Genomic DNA, 22,020 nt, shown 5'->3' with positions numbered 1-22,020 from the left:
TGACAATGCAAAGTTGTTCTTGTGAGGCTGTTGCTTAGCAACCGAATATCTTGTCAACTCTGGGGAAACAGCAGACTCGCAAATAAGTCGAGGTGACAAAATAGTTACAAACAAAATAAAGTGATTCAACTTTGATATGAATTAATGAAGGTGAATCGATCAGCTCATTACGGCAAGTCATTCCCCAATTTGTTCGTCTCAAAAAAGGGAATAAAACGTCGGATAACTGTGTCCGTTCATCGCTCCGTCTTCTCCAGACATCTCCAATGTGACAGGCAGGATGGACGAAGGTTCACACATTGCCACCTCCCGTCCCGTCTCGTCCCGTCCAGTCCCGTGCCGTCCCCACCGCTGCCTGCCTCACGTGCAGGGGCGGAGACTGGGATTTTGGATTCACCAGTGCAGGAGCGAGCGTCCCTGCACACTCCCCATTTGGACGGACCGCTCGGTGTGCTGCGTGCGTGTAACGACGCTCATCTCCACAACCTTCTTTTAACCTGTTTACGTCACTATTTACAATGTAAAGAAAATGGCCGAGACAAGGTAAGTTTTATTTGATTTGATTTTTTTTTTAAATTTCACTCTGCAAAATAGACGACTGAACGTGGAGTTGGAGAAACTTTTTCTTGCTGCCTCCCGAGCAATTTGCCGCCCACAGCAGAGTACAATGGATAAGTTGCAATGCTTCGTCACTCTTCTTTCTCACTTTGCGTCCACAACAAACATGCTTATGCGGTTAAAATGTTTTGGTTTATGACCGATTTAATTGTGACGTCACTTCTGCTTTAAACGTGTAGCGCCCACATGTAATGTTCTTTCTATTATTAGCGTTGGAGACCAGAGAGAAGCTTGTTTTACCAGTAGCAACATCATATTTTACCTAATGGTGCTCTTCAAGAGCACCAAATGTTGCCAAGCCATTTGCCGCTCCAATTGACACTTGCAAGTGGTGCATTGCAACTGGGATTGGTTGGAGTTCCCGGTTTGAAGTTCCTCACATGGCACTTTCCTCAGCATCTACCACGGCTGCTTTTAATCGCAGGTTTTTATGACTTTACTACTTTAGTTATTGTACTTGCCATGTCATGCACATTCAGATCTTTCGATCATTTCGAGCAGTGGTGTCTGTCCACTGTGCAGCTGCAGTATAAATAACATTTGACATGGGGGGGGAAAAAAAAACAAAAAAAAAAACGAGTAAACTTTTAACAAGATGTGCCGTAACAGTTTTTCCTAATTTTGTGTTTAAAAGCAATCTAGAATTGCTTGATGGATTGTATTTAAAGTGCCCTGTAATGTATTTTTATGTATGTGGCCCCCAGTGGGGGAAAAAAAATGGGTTACATCTGATTTAGTCTTCAGTGAACCCAACATGGATGTTTTTGGAATGTGCAAGAAAACATGCAAGCTCTGGAAGAACAACACACAAAAAGCGAGGGAGAATCTGAGACTTAAATCTATAAGCTCAAAACTGCCATATAGTTGTGCTAACCACTAGCTGCCTTATCTGTGGTCTCGATTCGAAATGTTTGCCACACATCTGATGCAGCTGGAGTTCAGATAGCCTCAAGCACTTTGGCATGTCAGGCTAACCTCGCCATCCCGGGTCGGTTTCTTCTTGTCAACTCATATCTTTATTTGTTCAATTTGCCGCCAGCTTTAGGTTTTCTTACCTCCTGGTGGCCTTGAGTGTGTGAGGAACATATAGTACTAAAATAGAATGTTGTCTCAGTCATATCCCGCACGCTCATAAGAATATGCTGACAAAAGAGAAGAAAATATTTCCCCACTTCGCCATAAGCAGGATGTCCATCCTTCAAGTGTTGTGACAATAGACTGTTGAGAGGAAGTGATGTTCTCAAACCTGCATGACAGCAACACTCTTGTCTCTGTCCATTCCACCTCGTGCTGATCCCATTAATGTAGATTAGCAGGCCGACACCTTTCATATGTCTGTCCATCGCTGGCCCTGACATATTGACGCCGTAATGAGGTTAAGGTGTTTTGTGTCCGACTTAGCGCTGAGGTTTTGCTTTAACAGTCTGCCCATTATGTGCTAAATCAAAGCATGTTGTTTTTAGGTTGCCATTATTTTTAGTATTTTGTCTCTACAGAAGACTTTTTTTTTGTTTGGACACTTGTCAGTGGGAGAAAAAAAAAAAAAAAGGCCCAAGCATGAACATCAGCACCGGCCCGTCCTGCGTTTTCTAATCTTGGCGGGTCCGCACCTTCACTTCCTCTTGAGGACAATCGGTCCGTTTCTTTCCCGTGTGGATCTGTGGTCAAGCGCTGACCCCCCACTCACCCTGTAACTCTACTCTGGGATTAAACGTGGCCTCGTTTGTCATGTCAGCAGGGAGATATCAGGGGGGGATGGTGGGCCCGAGACGGACGTCTTGCTCAAAATCAAGTTACAAACTGCTACTGGTGGTCAACGTGCAGAGGAGAGCTTGTTTCGCTGGTTCCTCATTCCGTCTTTTATTCGGTTGCCGGAGGTGGTCAGAAAGGTCCCCCCCGTGGATGAGATGATCACTTTGCATGATTAAATTCTGTTATATCTTTAACAGGTTCATTTGTCTTCTCTTGTTTGGCCAAGCGAGCCTATTGTTCTGCTCTGACAGCTGGCGAACTGGACAGAAAGGTCCTCCGTGTGTGGAGTAAACACACACATCCTTTCCACTGCATGTTTGCGTTCTTCTACTCTTTTCTGACTCAAAACGTGTTCCTTCAGGATCAAGAAAAGGAGGAGGATTTTAGGGATGACACCGACTTGTTTGGAGTGTATGGAGCCCTGGACAGACTCAAGTCTGGGGATGGGAATTAATGAATGTAATTAATTGAGAATTGCGAGGAAACGAACGACCCCCGTCTAATCACGTGCCGTTGGCGAAGGCGGGTTAACCCGTGCCTAGTTTTGGATTAGGGCAGCTGTTAAAGTGCGTCACCCCAAACCTGTTGGATTCCCCTCCCCTCCGCGTCTCTGATTGGCTCGTCACTGAATGAACTGACAATAGTGGGCATTGTTGTGTGGTTTGAACGGGGCTGCGTTTCATGGCCTTTGTCATGCATATGACCTTAAGCCATCACAGGACATTCTTTCAACTTGGTAACCATTTTGAATACAAACCAGACCACGGACTCATCTGAAGGTGTCTTAGATAACACTGGATTATTTTTAACTGGAAACATAGAGTCTATAAAATGTCTTTGTATGGATAACAAAGTGTTTTGGAAAAAAATGTTAAAAACTAGGTCTTAGGGGGAGAAATGTGTTTATTTGCTTTTAAGAATCCCGCTGCAATGCGCTTGAGTCTGAGAACATAAGGTGGGGGGTGGGGGGGGGCGTCTATCCTGCCTGACACGTTTTTGCTGTGAAAGACGAGCCCTAAAGCAGCAGCGGCAGTGCACTAAATGGGAAATGACACTGGCAACTGCTGCTGGGTGGGGGGGGGGGGGGGGGCTGAGATTCCACACTGTCAGTTCATTCCCAACATTTTATATGGATTTAATCACACCCAATCACAAAGCCTCTTCTAATAGATGTTTTAAATGCTTGCTGACGTTTTGGACTTCAAGAAAGCGTTGTATAAAATCTGGTTATTTCATGAAATTAATCCAAAATCAATGAGACAAACCAAATGACCCCATAAAGTACGTGCACCATTTCGAAAAAAAAATAAAAAAATGCCGACATAATATTATAATTGATTTTCATCCCAGAGATGCGGCTTTGAACGATAGATCATTTTGCCTATCGTCATAATGTATTTGCGTCACGTTGCTGGCACGTGGCTGCTTCTGTAGCTTGAAAGTAACAGCAAAGGTTACATTCTTATATACACTTTTGATTTGTGCTTGCATACATTAGACTGGGAATAGCCTCTGAAAATCAAGACCCCTAAATCATGTCAAGCTTTTCTATTCTATAAAAATCAAAAGGGCACATTTATTGGCAATGAACAAAAAGTCCATAGACCTCTCATTTGAACTTTGTGAGAATTGCCCGGAAGAATCATGCGCTCTGAAGTCTTTTTACATGGCTACACCGAGTCACCTTGAGCGAGCACACTGACCCGTGACTCTGCGTTCCGAGCTTTACCGACCTTTGAACCTGTCCATACAGCAGGAATTGGAGGTGTTAAACACAAGGGAAAAAAGAATTTGTGCTTGACAGGTGCGCTGCCTTTTTTTTTTTTTTTTTTCCGCTCCTGTCATCTGAACCAGGGGCGCCCTGCCCTCCCTTCTCTCAGGGCTTGTTGCTCAATCTTTTGTACGCAAAGAAAGACCCGTGCACACCTTCCCAGCCTTCCCTAAAAAGGGAAATCGTTTGAATGGCCTTGAAAGGAAATGAACGCCATTTTAGAAGCTACATAATGGTGGCGTCGATGTGTAAAATTGCTCGATTAAGCTTTTTTTGTCGTACAAAAAAAAAAATCAAGACAAGATAATGATCTCAAACTGAAACTCTGTCTCCTGTCAGTCCAAGCATTAGAAAAGTTACAAATATCACGAAATGATTTGAGCTCGCTGCTCGTTAGTTTGTTGTACAATATTTAGATAAGCAAGTTGACAAGCGCTGGCAGTTATTCATTGGACTTTGTACACGGATGGCAAACATCGTTTACATGAGGGAAAAGGTCAACTTACTCTGGAAGAGCTAACCTTTGAATCCTCACCGCTTTCGATGCGGAATAGTTAACCTGGTGAGGGTAAACACTTTCTATTTTGAGTTATTTATTTTAAGATCTGTCGCTAAGGAGAAAGGACAGTCTTGACTCGAAAGAGGAAAATGGAGTCAGTCGAGTTTTGAACAACTTTGTGTGGTTTAGCTTTTCATATATTGGGGCCAAGTTGAATTCAAGGCTGGACAATGACACCCGGCTTCATGTTTGCTCGTTTCTAGCCAACGTATTGTCCGGTCCGGTCCTCTCTGTTTACTGCTCCCGGGAAAAGTGCCAACTCCATTTTGGCGTTAATGTGGAACAATGGGGCAGATTCCATGAGCTATATGCTGTTGTTTCCCTTACACTGAGGGACATGCTCTCATTTCAAGTTATTTTGGGAGCCAGCTATCAGTCCTGGATGATCGAAGATTTTTTTTATTTTCTCCTTTTCAAGGAGGACTCGGGCCCATTAGACTTGGAGAGAGCAAGGTGGTTAAGAAAGGGCACTTGTGTGAAGTGTGTCTTTGCTATTTGTCTGTTTATGCCTGCAGGACCCAAAGGCAGACTTCTTTCCGCATTTGTCAAGCTATATTTTTAGTTGCCAACAAGTAAATGACCTCAGTATGCACAAGCTTCTCCTTGACCCAGAAAGACAAAAGACCCAGTGTAGTCCACAAGTGCTGCTAAATCCAACAGAGGCTGGATGTCTTAGATTTCAAATTCCGGGGACAAGGACCATGTTGTGGCTCTAGGATAATAAATCAAAAGTTGGTTTTTTTTTTTCTCATTTGAGTCATGTTGTATACAAATAATGCTTTTCAACATGACTGTTTTATTTTAAAAACAAACAATGGTGATTAAGAACTAATAGAAGCAGCCAAGTGCTGTCTTCCAGTTCAACCATGGTGTTAATTTAAAAATCAATAGCAAACCTTTCAGTCAGACATTCTCTGAGCTGGTGCAGACTACATTCCAAACCATTTATGAACATTTTCAGGATGAGGCCGGCCCCGCGGGCCGCCACGCTACCTTGGACTTTTGCTCTCTGAACTGAAAGCCTTTTTCAGTCAGTAATTGCTCATTTTCTTGCTGTTACTAAAGCCTCGTCGAGAATAAATGAAGGAATAACAATGACTTTTGCTCTGCTCAGTCTTTTTGCTGAAAGAATGAGAGCAATTACATTCTGATTGCGTATTTGTCATCGTGCAAAGGCAGGCTAATCCTGTTGCTCCACACAATTGGTGTAGTAACGGATTTCTCTCATGTCAAGTATTCCCTAAAGCCACGTTTCAGGAATTTCTGGACCTGAACCGGACTGTCTTCCTGCTTGTCCGAGCGTGTCAACAAAGCCCGGCAGGTTGACACTGTGCTCCAAATGCTGTTTATTTTTCTAGAGGGACCGGTCCTTATGCAACCACAACACCACGTGCGAGGGAAACGCTCGGCCGCGGCCCCGGCCGTTGACCCGCCGAGCTGGGCTTCCTGTTGGGTGTTTGGGGCGCTGTCAGGGATGTTGAATTCTCTGCCGGATTTTAAGATGCGACGAAGGACACAACATGGGGTACCGCGCCTCTCATTTGGATTTACACTCGGGAAGATCGGATTGCTTGCATTTCAACACTTTTTGGCCGGATGAAGACTCGTATGTGCGGGGGTGGTGGTGTTGACTGTTTGCCCTCTTGTTTTCAATGCCCCATTATTTCCATTGCTTCCCGTCCAAAGTGACACACATCAAGTCAGGCAGGCTTACAAAAGATCATTTGAACTCATGACTCATAACTCATGTTTCTTTTGCATGTGTTTATTTGTTGTCTAAACTGTGTAATTCTCTGACACGATATAGCTAATCTAGTCACCATGGCAGATTCTTGTTTTATCCACATTTGGAAGACTTCTTGTTCGGATTAGAGGATATCTGATTTCATGCATTTTTTTTTTTTCCCTTTCTTTTAACGCTGCCACATCCAAAGGAAAAAAAATGCTTGGGAAAGAGGAGCAAAATGTAGGGACACTGTGTTTTCCCCAAATTCCAGCTAGCGTTAAAAGGCGAGCGTAAAAACACGGTGCACGTTGGGCCGCGTAAGGTCAGGGCCAGTTTCTTAGTGTGTGGGATTGGACCAGATGGCCTCCCAGTGGAGAGAACACAGACACATGGGTGAGGGACAACTCCTACATCCTCTCAATAGTGGACTTATGTTCATTGGCAACAAAAGTGGATCTATTCTAATTTGTTGACTTGATTAGCAGGTACGGCAAAGGATGATGTAGAACAGGGGCGTCAAAATCATTTTTGTCAAGGGCCGAATTGTACTCATAGTTTCCTTCGGAAGGCCATTATGACTGTCAACGTCTTATATTATAAACAGTATGAGCTACACAACAAATTGATGAATAACTAGCATTGAAATCAGAGACTAGTACAAACTAATAGAATTGCTGAAAACAATTGTATTATTGACACCAAGTCGATCCAAAATGTATCTTTGCGGGCCACATCAAATGATGTGACAGGCCGCATCTGGCCCCCGGGCCTTGAGTTTGACACCCATGATGCAGAAGCTATACTTCTTCCCACACTGAGACAATGGTAGCCTTTGTACTTTTCTAGAAAGTGTGTTGTGGCTTTCTCTATTTTCAGTATTTTAACTTTTGTGCCCCGCTACTGTCTCATTTTTGTTGTGTGCATGTATTCTGCTGAGTTGGCTGTTGTTCCTCTGTGATTGTAGCTAAGCGCGGTGGTTTTTGTGTCTGTGGCACCCGGCCGCCGCATATGTTTGTCTTTGTGCCCCGCTGACGCTCTGCCTGGTGGCTCACCACCTGTCACCTTATTCGGAACAAACCCACAAGCAGCACCGCCTTGCCTAGTACCTTCCAAATAAATGACATCATTGCACGCATGAATTGACATTTTAGATGAATCTTTATTTATTTTTTCCTCATCATATTTGTTTTCTTCCAGCTCTGATTGGGTGGAGATCCTGGAGCCACGCTCCCGTGAGCGCATGTATGTGAACTTGACCACCGGGGAATGCGGCTGGGATCCTCCTCTCGGCGCTCCCGTCCGCCAGGCGGATGGCAACCAGTGGTGGGAGCTCTTTGACCCGCAAAGCGGCCGTTTCTACTACTACAACTCCACGGGGCGCCGCACGGTCTGGCATCGGCCGCAAGGAGCCGACATCGTACCCCTGTCCCAGCTTCAGGCCATGAAGCGCTGCAGTGAGGCCAAGCGGGCGGGTGAGGAGAGGCACCAGCATGGGACCACTGGGAGTAGCAGCAGTGCGGCGAGCCAGGCCCTCTGCTCCTCTCTGCCTGAGCAAGATGGAGACAATCCTGAGACACTTGAAGTGGCGCCCAACCCAGAGTTGGACCCAGCTGTGGATGTCAGATCACAGGCAGACGGATGCGCCAATGAACACAAAGAACCTCCGAGGTAAGCCCCAGATAAAGCTGCACTTGTCTGTACTGTGCGTGAGCGGAGCGGGAATCGGGTTTGGCCGATCTCGTTACCAGGGGAAATTGTGGCACAGTGCGTCATAATTGCTTTCGAATGTTTCTGAAACCAGAACTCCGAGCATTATTTTGACATTTGACCAGCTGGGTCAATCTCAAACTGTGTTCCATTTGACTTCACTTGTCTCACCGTTCCATATGTTGCCTGCTTTTCTTTGAACCCAATTCAGCAAATGGCTACCAATGTACGTATTGCAGAGCGCCCAAACAGTCAAGTCATTGAAAGATCCCGTCATATGCTTCACGTTGCGGCGGCCTCATCTAAACCACCGTCTCCTCCCTTCAAATTCCCCGCATGCCACTTGTGTTTCGTCTGGCAAACGGCCACGGCAACTATCTTCGTGTCCTTCTGTGTGCTGACCGGCACTCCGAGCTGCTCTGCTCCACTGCTATTTTATTTTCCGAAAACAAATCTAGGCTGGAGGCCATCAAAAGACTCTAAGGCCTCTTAAGTATGAGAGTCGGTGCGGTTACACGAGAGCCAAGTCGGAGAACGCCGCCTGTGATTAATAACAAGCCGAGCCGCCGCATTCCAGCTGCATACAAACGAGGCGACCCCTGCGCCGTGGTGACTTTGGCTCTTCCGCACTCTGTGGTCTTATCATTTGGGATTCTGCGGAATTACAGGATGAACTAATTGCTTAGTCATGGCTCCAAAATGAAACTACTGCCGGGAGGTGTGTTGCCCACATGGTCCACCCCTGCCCTCGTGACTCAGGCTTTCCCAGAACCCTTTCTGTCAAGTCCGAAATCAGTTGTGTTCATCGGGGGGGGGGCTGGTGAGGAATTTGCCTACCTAGACTCAAGACCGTATTTCGCCGTATGGTCCGGTTAACATAACTTGGCAAGTAATCAGTAACTTACAATGTCACACTTGACCGAGAAGATGAAATGTGACAGGTCAAAATGCATGAAAACAAACATGGAGACATGCTTGTCTTCAGTTGGAGCTTCACCTTATTGATCGTGACGCGAGTGGATGAATGAGTGAGGGGAGGGGGCGAGTGAAACGAGATAAATATAAAGTTGTAATTGCTGTGCTGCTTTGCGGCTTCACATAATTGACCCATGTGCTCTGATGTACTCCTAAATCTTCCATTTTACATTTCTCTTTCAGCTTACATATCTTTATTGCTGAGATTTCAGTCGAGATTGTAGCTTTTGGAAAAACAAAGCAGTTCTCTGTGGAGCTTGGACATGCAGCTTGTTCCACTAGCAGTTTCCTTTTGTTTTTGCATATTAATATCTGCTCAGAATAGATAAGAAGGCTTCAATAGTTTCCAAATAGCACGCGAGCGTATTACGCTAAGTCATGTTTGGTGTCTGTTTTCTATCTGTTCCTATTTAATGTTAGCATGCTAGAGGGACATAATCTGTTACCCATTGGCTTAATCTTATCACGAGTCTTGGGAATTTTGGGGGTACTTTGACATACTGTCACATGTGCAAGAAAGGCACAAACATTGAGTTTTAACCTCATTTTGGTTTATGTGTGAAAGGGTATGCACTGCATGTGTGTGTGTGTGGGCCTCCCTCCACAGACCTTCAAGCTTCAGGAGAGCCGCTCAAGCTGACTCATGGCAGTTTGCTTTAAGACGGCCTACGTAGTTCACATGTGGGTCATGCTAGTCTTTTGTCGTATGGGTAAGTCATGGGTCTATAATGAACCACTAAGAAGGCTCACACAAAACCACGGGTCCAAGTCGTAGGGTCAACGAAAGGTTTTCTCTTCTAGCAGGAAGACGAATGATCCAACCTTAGATTTCTTTTCGAATTCTTATGCCTCACTAAAAAAAGAGCCAAAACAACTTCCCATGTGCTTGTGATTTTTCTGGCAGTGAGTCACGTCGAAATAATCACCAGTCGGCTCATTTAGGAAAGGAGAGGGGCGTCTTATTGGTTTGATAAAGTTCTTAATGAGTCACATTTTGTCAACGTGTATACAGAGGGACTCTTTTGATCTGCCTGCCGACAGTCTCATATAACCACAGTAGTTTTATGTTCACTAGAAATTTGGGTTTTATCGCTCGGCTTCTAGTGTGGGTTGCTCATTTTTGACTTTTTCCACATTATGTTGTGTGTCTATAATAACAAATTGTATATTTCCTTTTTTCTCTCTTTTGTGGCATATATATATATATATATATATCAAAGAAAAAGCAACAAGCAATGTGACTGCCACTTGTTTTATTTATTAATAGCTCTTTTCTATTTCTGGTTCACGCTGCAATTGAAACTTTCTCGGACTATTTTGAACAGTGTGCTGTAATAGGATCTATCATTTCAAAAAGAGCTGGAGATAGATAGAATTTCAAATAGCAGAGGTGGGTCTACTGGGCTTTTGCTTTCCGCTAAGCCTTCAATATGATCTTGGAGCTTGCCACTCATCACGCCATCACACAGCTGGTAGACATCTTGGCTCAAGTGGAGGTGTGTCGCTTCAGCTGTTGCCCAAACAGGTGCTTCTCGGGAGATGTTTTAAGAATGCCTCAAAATCTTTGATTATTTCCTCTCATTGGTTGCTTCCTGATATCTGGGCAACGAATCAAGAGTTGTCAAGGGGGACTCTGCCAATGGCCTTCCAACAACAGCAGTTACGCTAAGCAGGAAAGAATGGAGAGAGACAGCCTGTGACTTAAGTCACAATTGTATCGGGTATATTTAGTCGGTCAGCGAGCCGACCCGATCACGGCACGGCGGCGGCACGGCGATCTGAGACTGTGGCTGCGAGACACCAGAGCCGCTGAGACTAATTGAACCTTGCTGACCGTAAAGTTGATTTGCTGCCTCTGAAGCCAATCTCATTACGATGCACATTTTCCCCCTTAACTTCATTTCATCTTATATTTCTCAGTCGCTTAAAGGGCTCACATGCTCTCACCGCAGTTGCTGGAATGTGACCCCAAAAAAATGGCAGGCTTGTTTGAGAGCCATTTTGACCAAGATTCAAGTTTGCGCTCCAGTCCCATCCTCCCCCACCTTGCACCCTCCTCGTCGTTGTCATTTACTGAGGCGTCTCCGTGACGATGGCACAGCCATGCATTGTGTGAGACTCCCCACACAGCCACAGAGGCCACTTGAAAGAACTCTGTGGAATGCCAGCCTTCTCACTCATTCCCTTGCTGCACTCTCCCACGACTAATCCCCCCCCCCCCCTTCTCATTTACGCATGCTCTCACCGTCCTCTTATGTTTCGGCTCTCCCTCACTCATACATTCGTCTCCAATTTCCAGTTGGTTCTATTTTTTCACCATTATAATTTTCTTTGTATTTAGTGCTTTGTAATCATACTTTTATATATATATATATATATATATATATATATATATATATATATATATATATATATATATATATATATATATATATATATATATATGTATAATACATATATGTATAGAATTTATATATATATATATAATATATATATGTATTATATATATATATATATATATATATATATATATTATACATAAGTATGATTACAAAAGCACTAAAATCCATGCTGATATCCTGCAGGTTTGCTCATGCTCACCAACTCTGAAAGTTTACATTCCATCAAAGTTTTTGGAAAAAATGGGCAGAGTGAACATTTTTATTGATTACCAGCAAACACTGTTTTTGCAAATGCATTCAAAACGTGACCGCTTTAGAAGCCACACGGAACTCTCAGTAGTTCTACGCAATCATAGACTTTTTAAAAAGAGTTAAGGTTTTCCTTTAGTTGCGTGGCAATTTCTGAGTTGCTATTTTACCGAGTCATTGATCTCATCTCATCACAGAGCGCAATTAGCCTGCTTTCCAGCAGCTACCATTGTCATTTTACACAATAACATCCAGTCTTCTTTTCAAAGCATGTCCACTATAATTTGCTGACCACGCTGCTGACCGACAGATTATGTTGTTTTTTTGTTTGCCGCCGCTACTTGACGTTGGTACGGCTTTAGAATGTGTCAGATAAGCCGGAAAACAAAAACCCCAAAAATGCATCAGATTAATCGTTGCTGTCCGAATCACAAATGAGCTTCTACCAATGATTTGAATGCTGCGGGAAGCGTCTCTTATGCTCGTGTAAAGAATTTAACCCGCTAACTAAGAATACAAATGGGAGATTCATGTGGGCCATTGCGCGAACCCCAAAAGTTTGAGGCCTGACTTGGTTGTGGCTTAGGAAAGAATCATTTGTTTATTGTGGTCTCATGTGGGAGGTCTGTTGTGTTATCTGGCCCATCAGAAGCAGAACCTTGATGTCCCTTGGATGCAAAGTCGACAGCTGTGTGTTAACTTCCAACCCAATTCCATCACGTTTGTCTCACCTTGTACAAGTCGACGAGATCGAAGCGACAAAACCTAACGTGCTTCAAAGAGTGCAAACTTTAGCTTGTCAATGTCACGGCTGCCCCCTTTCAACTCCACTTAGCCGCTACGTTAGCATACAATGTCTCACGTACTCGTGACAAACAAACAGTGGGGATTTGGGCTGAATGGCGTTAGAGCTTGTTGTTTTCACGCACTGTTGTCTATTAGGCAGTAAACTGTCGTGATGGGTGTCTGTGGTTTTGGTGCCGTCCCAGCAGCCGCGGCTGTCTCGGTGAGGTGCCAGGTGGCACGGACCCAGCTGTTTATAAGCGTCACTTCAATCTGTGGGACCGTTTGAAGACGAGAACCAATCGAGCCGACCGAGTGGTGTGACTCACGCCGTGGGCCGAGGAAGAAATAGTGAGAGGGTTAGTTCTTAGCTAAGAGGGCTTAAAGGAAGTTTGCTGTTGGACTTTGGACCTCAGGGGAATTGTCGCTGCATTGTTCCAGGGATGTGGGAAGGAGCAGGGGGGGGCTCACTCTGCCTTATTCCCGCCTCTCCTTTGCGTCCTCTTCCTGCCGTTACAAGGCATTTCACAACTGATTCTCAGAGCTCTTGGAAAAAGAGAAGGCGTTGGTTCGGACGTTATTCTGTAGCTATTTTTTGGGGGATTAACCAAACGGGAGGTCATTCACTTTGGTTTCATTAATCAGGTCAGCGTTGAATGGAAAGTATTACGGTAAGTGTGACCTTATGAACGCCGCGTCATGTCGATTGTCCCATCAGAGGAGTTCATGTCAAGGGATTTTTCAGATTGATGGCAGGTTGCTTGGAGTTGGCTCAGCCACTCAACCTAAAATGAAAACAATTCAAGATTTTATTTGAGCCAATTTTATCATTTGGTGTTATTGTGTCAGCCTTAAATGCCTATCAAACAGAGCAACATCCTTTCGTGACAATATTGATCACCCCCTTTGCTCTCTGTCTTCTTCTCAGGGATGCCCTCCAAAGATGGCAGCCCGCGCCCGGTTCTAAGGCAGCAATGTTGGTCAAAGTGAACAGCATGAGCCGCAACCAGCCAAGCCCAACTTCACAACTCATCCAGCACGGCGCACTCAACAAAGCCAACACTTTCACACAGCACCCATCCAACATTAAGGCCCAAGGAGCATGTTTAGGCTCCGCCCAAGGCTATAAAACCACGCCCCCTGGGAAAACAGCAACCGACCCACGCCAGGCCCATCACCTGAGGAAAGCCAGTAACGGCAGCTTCTCTTTAGTGATGTCAGACAGTCGTCAAGCCAGTCCACTCCTTCAGAGGTCGCAGACCAGCACACCACGGCCGGTCTCGCCCCAGTACGCTTGCAGCGCTCCGATCTACGATGAGCCGGTTACAGACTGTCCCATATACGACGAGCCCCCGATAGACATGGAGGTGGAAGGAGCGCACCTTTTCAATGGGCAACAACTGTCTCGCTTGACTCCCTCCCATAGTCTTCAGAAACCAAGACTTCTCCAGCATCCCGGTCCTTCTCTTCCAGGTTCCAGGCACAGGAGAAGTCCTTCGGCCTCTGACTATAGCCCAGCTGGTCTGGAGTGCATCAAACATATGATCAATGTAGACCCCAAGCAGCTCCTGTCTGGCTCCCCTCTACCTACACGCACCCCCTCTCCTACATCCCGCCAGGACCTCGTCCCAATCCAGCCTCAGTCGCAGGCTCACTCTTTGCCCCAAGTTCGAGGCCGAGAAGCGGGGGGGACCCCGGGCCCGAGTACACTGGATAAGAAGCAGAGTTGGCGAGCTCTGGAGGCCACTGTGCAGCGTGCTATGGAGGTACGCCACAGTAGGCAGAACAGCCAAGCTTCACAAGACTTCCCTTCCTCGACGCCTCAGGCAATGGCAAACTATCAAGACTCCGGCTACTCCACTGGGCCCTCACCGAGTTTGAGAAGAAAGACTCGGAGAAGGATGGGAGTCGGTGGAGGTGCGGGAGGCAGGCCCGGGTCAGTGGGAAGCAGCGGAGAGCTGTGTGCCCTCAATGAGAGGCTGATGGCCGAGATGAGGGAAGTAGTCAGTCGCTCCAACACCATGAGGGAGGTCAGAGCGGGACTGGAACAGGAAATAGGGGAAAGGGTGGTTGTATCCCAGACGCGCTCCCCCGTAGACTCGCTGAGGTGGTATGGAGGAGGAGGCGGAGGCGTGTCAGCTGGCAGGTGCTCATCCCGAGAAGACATCGCCGGGGCTTCCCGCTCACTCACTACGGCAGGTAACGCTGCGGTGACCCCTTTCGAGATACCAGGGAGACAGAAGAGAACGTATGAAAAAGTTGACACCTTGGAGATGAGCGTTACTAGCCAGGCCAGCTTGTCTTCACCTGAGACTCCAGGACCACCCTCCCAGGTAAGCCCCACCACTGCATAAGATTTGTCATTCATTTCCCAGGGATCCAGTATGAGAGTGATTTTCGATTTGAATCCAAATGGCTCCCGATTGGCACAGTAACCTCCGCTGACCAAAATGGCTATGGTCCCAGCATTACCTGCCATCCTCCATCTGTCCTGCTCTGTAGGTGTTTTAGAATTGAATGCCAGCTCTGTGTTTGGGTCTCTGGGGCTCATGCCCAAAGCAGAGATTTGGGACACGGCCTCCCTTCTTCAGGAAGGAGGGACGCTGTGGCCCATATGGTCCAGGCTTGGCAGGGAAGTTGTAGAAGCGAAATGCTAGTAGCGAGCCGTAATGGCCAGCAGGGCCTACTCACTCTGTCCTGGAATGTTCTCAGACCTGCAGGCAAATCGCTCACACGCGCACACACACACACACACACCGAGCGTTGTGTTCTGGCTCACTAGTTCCAAGATTGATGAATGCTATATTTTCCACTCTTGTGTTTTTTTGCTGTCAGAACTTTGATTGACCTTGTTCGCTGAGAATGTTTCAACTTCAGCCATTTCCACCAAACCATGAATAATTGATTTTTGTTTTATAACCTTAAACTTTTTTCCGAATGTAAAAGTTTTACCGTGTTTGCAGTTGACGGAAACACCAAAAAGTATTTTAACAAATCTGGCATGTAAACTACTCCACGTTACAACAGGATACAAATTGAAAAAGACAGGTCATCATATTACTGTAAATTAGAGTTTTGATTCTGGCTCACTTTTAAAATTTTTCTTGGCTGTTTCCACATTTGTCTGGATCACTGCTTTCTTCATTTTGGGAGGCGGACAGTTCTTATTGTCATAGACCTCACCGCAGGGATCACAGGGAGGTTAAGTTTAATCTTGGTTTCTTGTGAGACCCATGTGCTCATTAGACTGAGACCAGTTGAGGAATTGAATTTACAAGTACTCCTGTCAAAACCAATACCGCTGAGACCATTCCTGATTTTTGGAGTAGTATTCCCTAAGAAATGTAAATGTAAGATCATATGATCATTTCAAGCCTTGTTAATATGGCATAGTGCTGACTCGGCAGCCTCGCACACAAACACGCATTGCTCTTCTGCTATATTCGTTTTGACTTTCCATCCAACTCTTATGGCTCACGTCCATCTCTCATTCCCCTGCAGGTGAGCACTCTTGAACTACAGGCTCAACTGGAGAGCAGAAAGAAAGACATGGTGGACGGACGCAGCGCGTCCCTTGGTCCGCACCGACCTGTCAACCACGACGGCAGAGATGGATGTGAAGGAGCAAAAGCGGCAGAATGTTCCTACCAGTTCACCTACGCCACCCTGCGACAGCCACCGACTCCAGAAGTAGGCATGGAGGACTGGGCCAGCAAACACCTCAATATGCACACGCAAGGCCTGTTCCGACGCCGCGTCTCCATCGCCAACATGCTCTCTTGGAACCGAGGTTCCATTAAAAAGCCCATGCTGGTCACCAGCAACCGCGCCATCAGGAAGGAGGCTTGCGAGATGTTCAAGTTGGTGCAGGCCTACATGGGAGACAGGCCCTCGCGTCTGGACCGCCGTCATTGTGCCCTGCTCATCGTCACCAAGTGCTGGGAGATTCAAGGCCTGCGGGATGAGCTCTACGTGCAGCTGGTGAGGCAAACCACGGGAAACGGCAGCCCTCGAAGCTTAGCGGCAGGTTGGGAGTTGATGGCCGTTAGCTTGGCCTTCTTTGCCCCGTCGCCCAAGTTCCGCTGTTACCTGGAGGGCTACATCCAGAGACACACGGAGCCCACCAGCGACAAGAAATGTGAGTCTCAGACTGAGCAGCAGGGTGGGTCACCTTTTCTAAAAGTCTCTTTGTTTGTCTAAGCCAGCTTTATACGATGTAACACATAAATGCAGTGCCATTCATTTTTTTTCTCCCTTTTATCCAGCAATAATTGATGCATGAATGATGGCTGGATTGATCAAATTAGTCTCAAGTCAAATCAGAAACGGAAACTTCATCTTTTTTTGTTTTTGTTTTACTTACAGTGACTCAGTACATATTAGAACAGCAGGAACTAAAATTAAAGAAGAATTCAAAATCAAGGAAAAAGCGTAAACAAAACACAGATGAGGAAGAAGGTAAGTTTGACTGTTTTTCTACTCCAATCAACTGTCTCTTAATGAGCGCAAGCTATCAGAAACCGAAGCTCATGCTTCCTGTCTTTGGAGCGCGATGGAAAATTATGCTGGATGCGGTTTGTCGAATGAGGCCACGACGATGTCCTGTACGCACAGACTTGACAAATGGCTTTCACAGAACATTCATTTGGAGAGAATGAAAAAAAAAATATAAATTCAGAAGGCTCTGTTAGCTCTCAGTGGCCTGTTCTGTGAATCATATCAGTGGTCTTGGCCGCCTCATCAGCACGTGGCCCCGTTGGAGGAACCCACACGGCCAGCTGTGACGATGATGTCATCGCAGTCATCTCCGCAGACATCACAGCAGTAGCCTCTCACATTTTACCAGAGTGACTCACATGCACTACTCACTCCAAAGTTCTGATGATACTCAAGAACACTTATTCAGAGGTTCCCCTCAATGACCGCACCGCACCACTATCCAGAAATCTCTCCTCCATGTTAAAAATATCATAATGAGCTCTATTGATAAACGAACTGGTTGTGGAAAACATGTTTTTGTCCGTGGGTTTTCCAACAGCGGACCGTATTGTTTGCACTCCCCTGTCGTCGTCTCGTAAACAACCTCCAGATGAAACCAAATTCGTTGCGTTGTCTTCAAAGCTTCTGTGTTTTGGATCGTTTTAGCTCAAGCCATATGTCAACAGGTCTTGCTGGGTACAGTCAGTAAACGAGAAATCCTAATGAGTTCATGCCGCATCTCTGTGGACTTTGGTTGCCTGGTTGCAGTTTTCTCGCACTCGGGCTTAAATATAGAACAGCGGCAGGGTTCAAACCTTTCGCCGCGGCAACACAGGTTCTTACACGCTTGAGTTTCTGTCTGAATTATTTTCCTCGCCAAGATCGCCTAACCTATCGCTTGAACGGATGAGTCAGATTAGCACCGCTGTCGGTCGTGCAGCATGGGAGTCACCTGTTTGCTATAAATCTGGAGGGATTTGCCCAAAGGAACACGCTGGAACATGTTGGCTACTCTTGAACATCGCATTACAAAGTGTGTCCATCTGGCTACGCTTCAGGTGCCTGTTGCGAATTCTGGGACAGGGAAAAGGTTTTGTGTACTAAATTGATATCATGTATCTCTTTCTACGGCTGCATCTTGAATTAAGAAAGTCAAGGTTTTCATTTTGGCAAAACGTCTGTACCGCGTCCCAAAACAACAGAACAGTTCTGAATTCAAATCTGGCTGCGAGACCCATCTGCCTTTTGCGTGTACGTACGTTGATGAATCACCTGAACTGGGTTTGTAGGTGGATCCTGCTTCTAAAGCTTTTGTTCAACGGCAGTAAATCTGCTCTCAACCTGACAGTTCCGCCAGGCCTCCTCTAATCCCCATATGCTAGAATCACATTGTCAACATGTCTCCAGTTACCACTCCCGGTCACTGCTAAACGCTTAGACGCCCGTGGGGGAAACTTACAAAATGGCTTCCTTGTGGTAGCAAGTTTTTGATTTGCTTTTTACTAATGTGTTCGGTTTCTGGTGGATGTGAGAGGATTCGGTTATGATTCGGTGTTTAATTACGTCTTCTCTTAATTAACAGGCCTACCTGTCAGCACATATGCCAAGTTCTGCCATCGGAAGCTGCTAAAAGTGGCCATCACGGGAGGGAAAAAGGTAAAACAGCAACACGGTGGCTCATGTCAGGAGCGTCGGACTCATTTTTTTTTCCCGGGCCCCATTGTAGTCATAGTTTCTTTCGGCGGGCCATTACGACTGTCAACTCAAATAAATGTATGAGCACCTCAAATTATATACAGTAAAAGCTACAAAACAAACTGACAAATAACTCGTTTTCAAATCAGATGAGTAAAAACTGGTCAAATATTTAAAGAAAAAAAGATATTAAAAGTAAAGACAATTTGCAATTCTAGAAATGAAACAAGAATTTCATGCACAATTTGTCCTCGCGGGCACATTTTTTTCTTACTTTGATTCAAGGAGACGCCACCAACACAAAATTTGTACTGTACATAACATTGGTTTAAATCAAACCATTTTTTTTAACGATATGAACGATTCACAAGTGTCTCAAGGTCTGTGACATTCACAAGGCTCTCTTGCTTTCTATTTTATTCAATGTGTGATACTCAAGTTGCATTTGGGACTAGCAAATTCGTGTTTTTGCTTCCGGGCTATCGACGTTTAGTCACACTGGCTTTAATCGTAAAAAGCGACATAATTACAGGTACACTCACTCCGACGCAGACCCGGTGCAGTTGTCGGCAGAGCCTTTACGGGTATAATGCTTGCTGACGGAATCAGCTCATAAATCTGCCATTCTTTTCTTCTTTGTTGGCCGCTAGGGGCTACGTAAGCCCACCTTGGAAGAGGTCGACCACAGCAGACGAGCCATCATCACCCCCTCCCTGTTTGGTAGCTCCTTGGAGGAAGTAATGGAGCGGCAGAGCGAACTTTTCCCAGACAGGAAATTACCCTGGGTGCAAATTCAACTTTCCCAGTATGTTCTGGCACTGGGTGGCGCTCAGACAGAGGGCATCTTTCGGTAAGACGCGACAAATAAGCCGATGGCGTGCCTCAACTTGAGCGCTGCAGGAAATTTGAAGTGGATTTTGTTGTTTTTGTGTGGGTGCTCTATTGTGTATTCAGTGTGTATCAACAAATTCTTGTGTGTGTGGTCTTCTTTGTAGCTGCATTTCACTCATGAGAACTGTACTGTTTGATATGATACGCCATAATGTGTGTCTACATAATTACTTGAGGTTTTGAGCATGTGAGATCCTCTCAACTTTGTTTATTCGTTCAGGGTATTTTCCAAACCTGCAACTTCTTGCTGCTATTGATAAATCACACTGTGACCCTCCATTTTTTTCCCTCATTGCTGTGTTCTTTGCTTAGGTTCGTTTCTTGTGTTGTAGTTCTTCCAATGGTTGTCTAAAAAATACAAATGTATCTAATAAAGATCATTTCAAATGGATGTAGGGCTCCCTCTTGTGGATATATGGTGTAACTGACGGGTTTTCTTTTATTTTCCAGAGTGCCCGGAGACATTGATGAAGTCAATGCATTGAAGCTGCAAGTAGACCAGTGGAGGATCCCTGAGAATCTGTCAGACCCAAATGTTCCTGGTGAGAATATGTCCATTTTACATGATGTATTTTTGTTGATGTGTATTTTAGTTGGTCAGCTGTGTAATTAAAAGGAACTTGTCTCACCCAGCCTCTTTGATGAAGCTGTGGTATCGCGAGCTGGAGGAACCGCTCATCCCCATGAACTTTTACAAACAGTGCGTCAACAACTGCGATGATCCAATTGCAGCCATTGCCGTGGTTCAGTCTTTGCCTGAGCTCAACAGGCTGGTGCTTTTCTACTTCATCCATTTCCTGCAGGTAAGCCACAGACACACGTGTGTATCATGTTTAGAATTGTCTCAACTGTGCGTTAACCAACCACTTTCAGCCTCTCGACTTCACGGGCAAACAAACTGTAGACCGTTATTATGCAAATTAGTTCCACTGTCCTATAATAGAAGTGCCTGCTCAAAAAAAGAGAATGATAACAAAAATTGACTTGTTGCCAACTATTTCAACTATTACGAGCCATTAAAATGTCAATTTTGAATGTAATGTACCGTTGAAGATATTTAGGTCACGGGAAGTGTCATTTCATTGCTTCCTTCCGTGTGTGTGTCTCCAGGTGTTTGCTCAGCCCTCTAATGTAGCTATCACCAAGATGGATGTGAACAACCTGGCCATGGTGATGGCCCCCAACTGCCTCCGGTGCCAATCGGACGACCCGCGGATTATTTTTGAGAACACGCGCAAAGAAATGTCGTTCCTGAGAATGCTCATCGTTCACCTGGACACCAGTTTTATCGAAGGAGTCGTGTAGCCTCGCAGAATTGCTCTCTGCAGAAAACACTGGAATCTTGCAGAATGAGATACGACATCTTCACGAGAGACAAAACAAATTGTTTTGGTCAAATGATACTTAACTATCCAGCTACTTAGTGTGAGGCCCAAGAAACTCACAAATCTGAGCCATCTTTTGGTGACCTCTAATTTCAACCAGTGACGACTTAACTTCATTTCCTGCCAAAAATAGTTGTATGTGTACAACAACTTGAGTTCAGCAATGTCTAAGACTGTACAAATATTGACAAAGGTTTCAAGTTCTGCTGATGTTTATTCTCCCTCACATCATTCAAGTGTGCTTGTGTGTAAGACCGTCAGCGTGAGACATCTCATGCGTGGATTTATACCGAAAATGCAAAGAAGATCGATCGTGTTTTTGTTGTTCTTCTGATCACTGGTCTATTATACAGGATTTGAATTAGAGTGAACAGAGTACAAACCATTGTTGCTAAATTTTGCTTATTTTCAACAAACTCATATGGAAGTGCTTCGATTTTTCTGACCTACGATATTCATTTAAGGGCAAATGGGAGATTTGTATTTCCAGCATGTCTTTGTGAAGTGGGAGATTACTTCTTTAATTATGATAATAATAATCTATAAGAAATATTTCATTTGGACCTCTGTTCTATATTCTTGTGATATATGTAATGTGGCTCAGGTCTTACTGAGGAAAAAACAAAAAACACGGGTGTTAGATGGGACTGGAACTGTACTGTTTCCAGTCTTCCCAGAGACTAAATGTGTCATCATTGTGTCGAAGCCCTTTATGGACAGTTCAACTCTCAAGCATTTTGAGAATGTAGAATAAGCTGACGAGTCCTTTCATGTATATATCGCATGTAAATAGTATTAACAGTTTATTGGAATGAAGGACATGTGTGGGAGTTACTGTAAGAGCAATAAAGAAAAAAGGTTTGTTTTTGTTTTTTGTTGTTCTGCTGTACTACCTGCCTTTTTGAACAGAAGACTGACTCAACCTGTGTGTGCATTGTGTTCCGCCTTGTTTGACTATAGAACAATTGTCCAAAAATAAAGGGTTGTTCAATTGTATATTTGTTTGCGTCTTTTTTTTGTTTTTTTGT

General features: G+C 45.0%; 1 protein-coding gene across 4 annotated transcripts; it reads left to right on the top strand.

Annotated features, from left to right (window-relative positions):
• Window positions 1-266: 266 nt before the first annotated feature.
• arhgap46a (Rho GTPase activating protein 46a) lies at window positions 267-21,988 on the top strand. 4 transcript variants are annotated; one of them, XM_085923395.1, is made up of 11 exons: window positions 267-543; window positions 829-1,042; window positions 7,624-8,094; window positions 13,471-14,875; window positions 16,044-16,680; window positions 16,908-17,000; window positions 18,604-18,677; window positions 19,367-19,566; window positions 20,058-20,149; window positions 20,241-20,410; window positions 20,718-21,988. In XM_085923395.1, exons 2-11 carry the CDS (start codon window positions 999-1,001, stop codon window positions 20,910-20,912), a joined length of 3,381 nt encoding a protein of 1,126 aa, XP_085779521.1. In that variant the 5' UTR covers window positions 267-543; window positions 829-998; the 3' UTR covers window positions 20,913-21,988. The 4 variants fall into 4 exon arrangements, with proteins under 4 accessions (XP_085779521.1, XP_085779519.1, XP_085779522.1 ...); XM_085923393.1 differs by having other exon boundaries at window positions 16,044-16,704; XM_085923396.1 differs by lacking the exon at window positions 829-1,042 and having other exon boundaries at window positions 268-543; window positions 16,044-16,704.
• Window positions 21,989-22,020: the final 32 nt, after the last annotated feature.

The sequence above is a fragment of the Syngnathus leptorhynchus genome, chromosome 11 (genome assembly GCF_054491065.1).
Source record: "Syngnathus leptorhynchus isolate UIUO chromosome 11, UIUO_Slep, whole genome shotgun sequence".
NCBI lineage: Eukaryota > Metazoa > Chordata > Actinopteri > Syngnathiformes > Syngnathidae > Syngnathus > Syngnathus leptorhynchus.
This window is presented reverse-complemented; position numbering and strand designations above follow the sequence as displayed.

Coding starts and splice junctions, on each gene's coding strand:
- arhgap46a (XM_085923393.1), top strand. CDS start 999: ATGGCACTTTCCTCAGCATCTACCACGGCTGCTTTTAATCGCAG. Junction 8,095..13,470: donor GAACACAAAGAACCTCCGAG/GTAAGCCCCAGA, acceptor TCTTCTTCTCAG/GGATGCCCTCCAAAGATGGC. Junction 20,411..20,717: donor ACTTCATCCATTTCCTGCAG/GTAAGCCACAGA, acceptor GTGTGTCTCCAG/GTGTTTGCTCAGCCCTCTAA.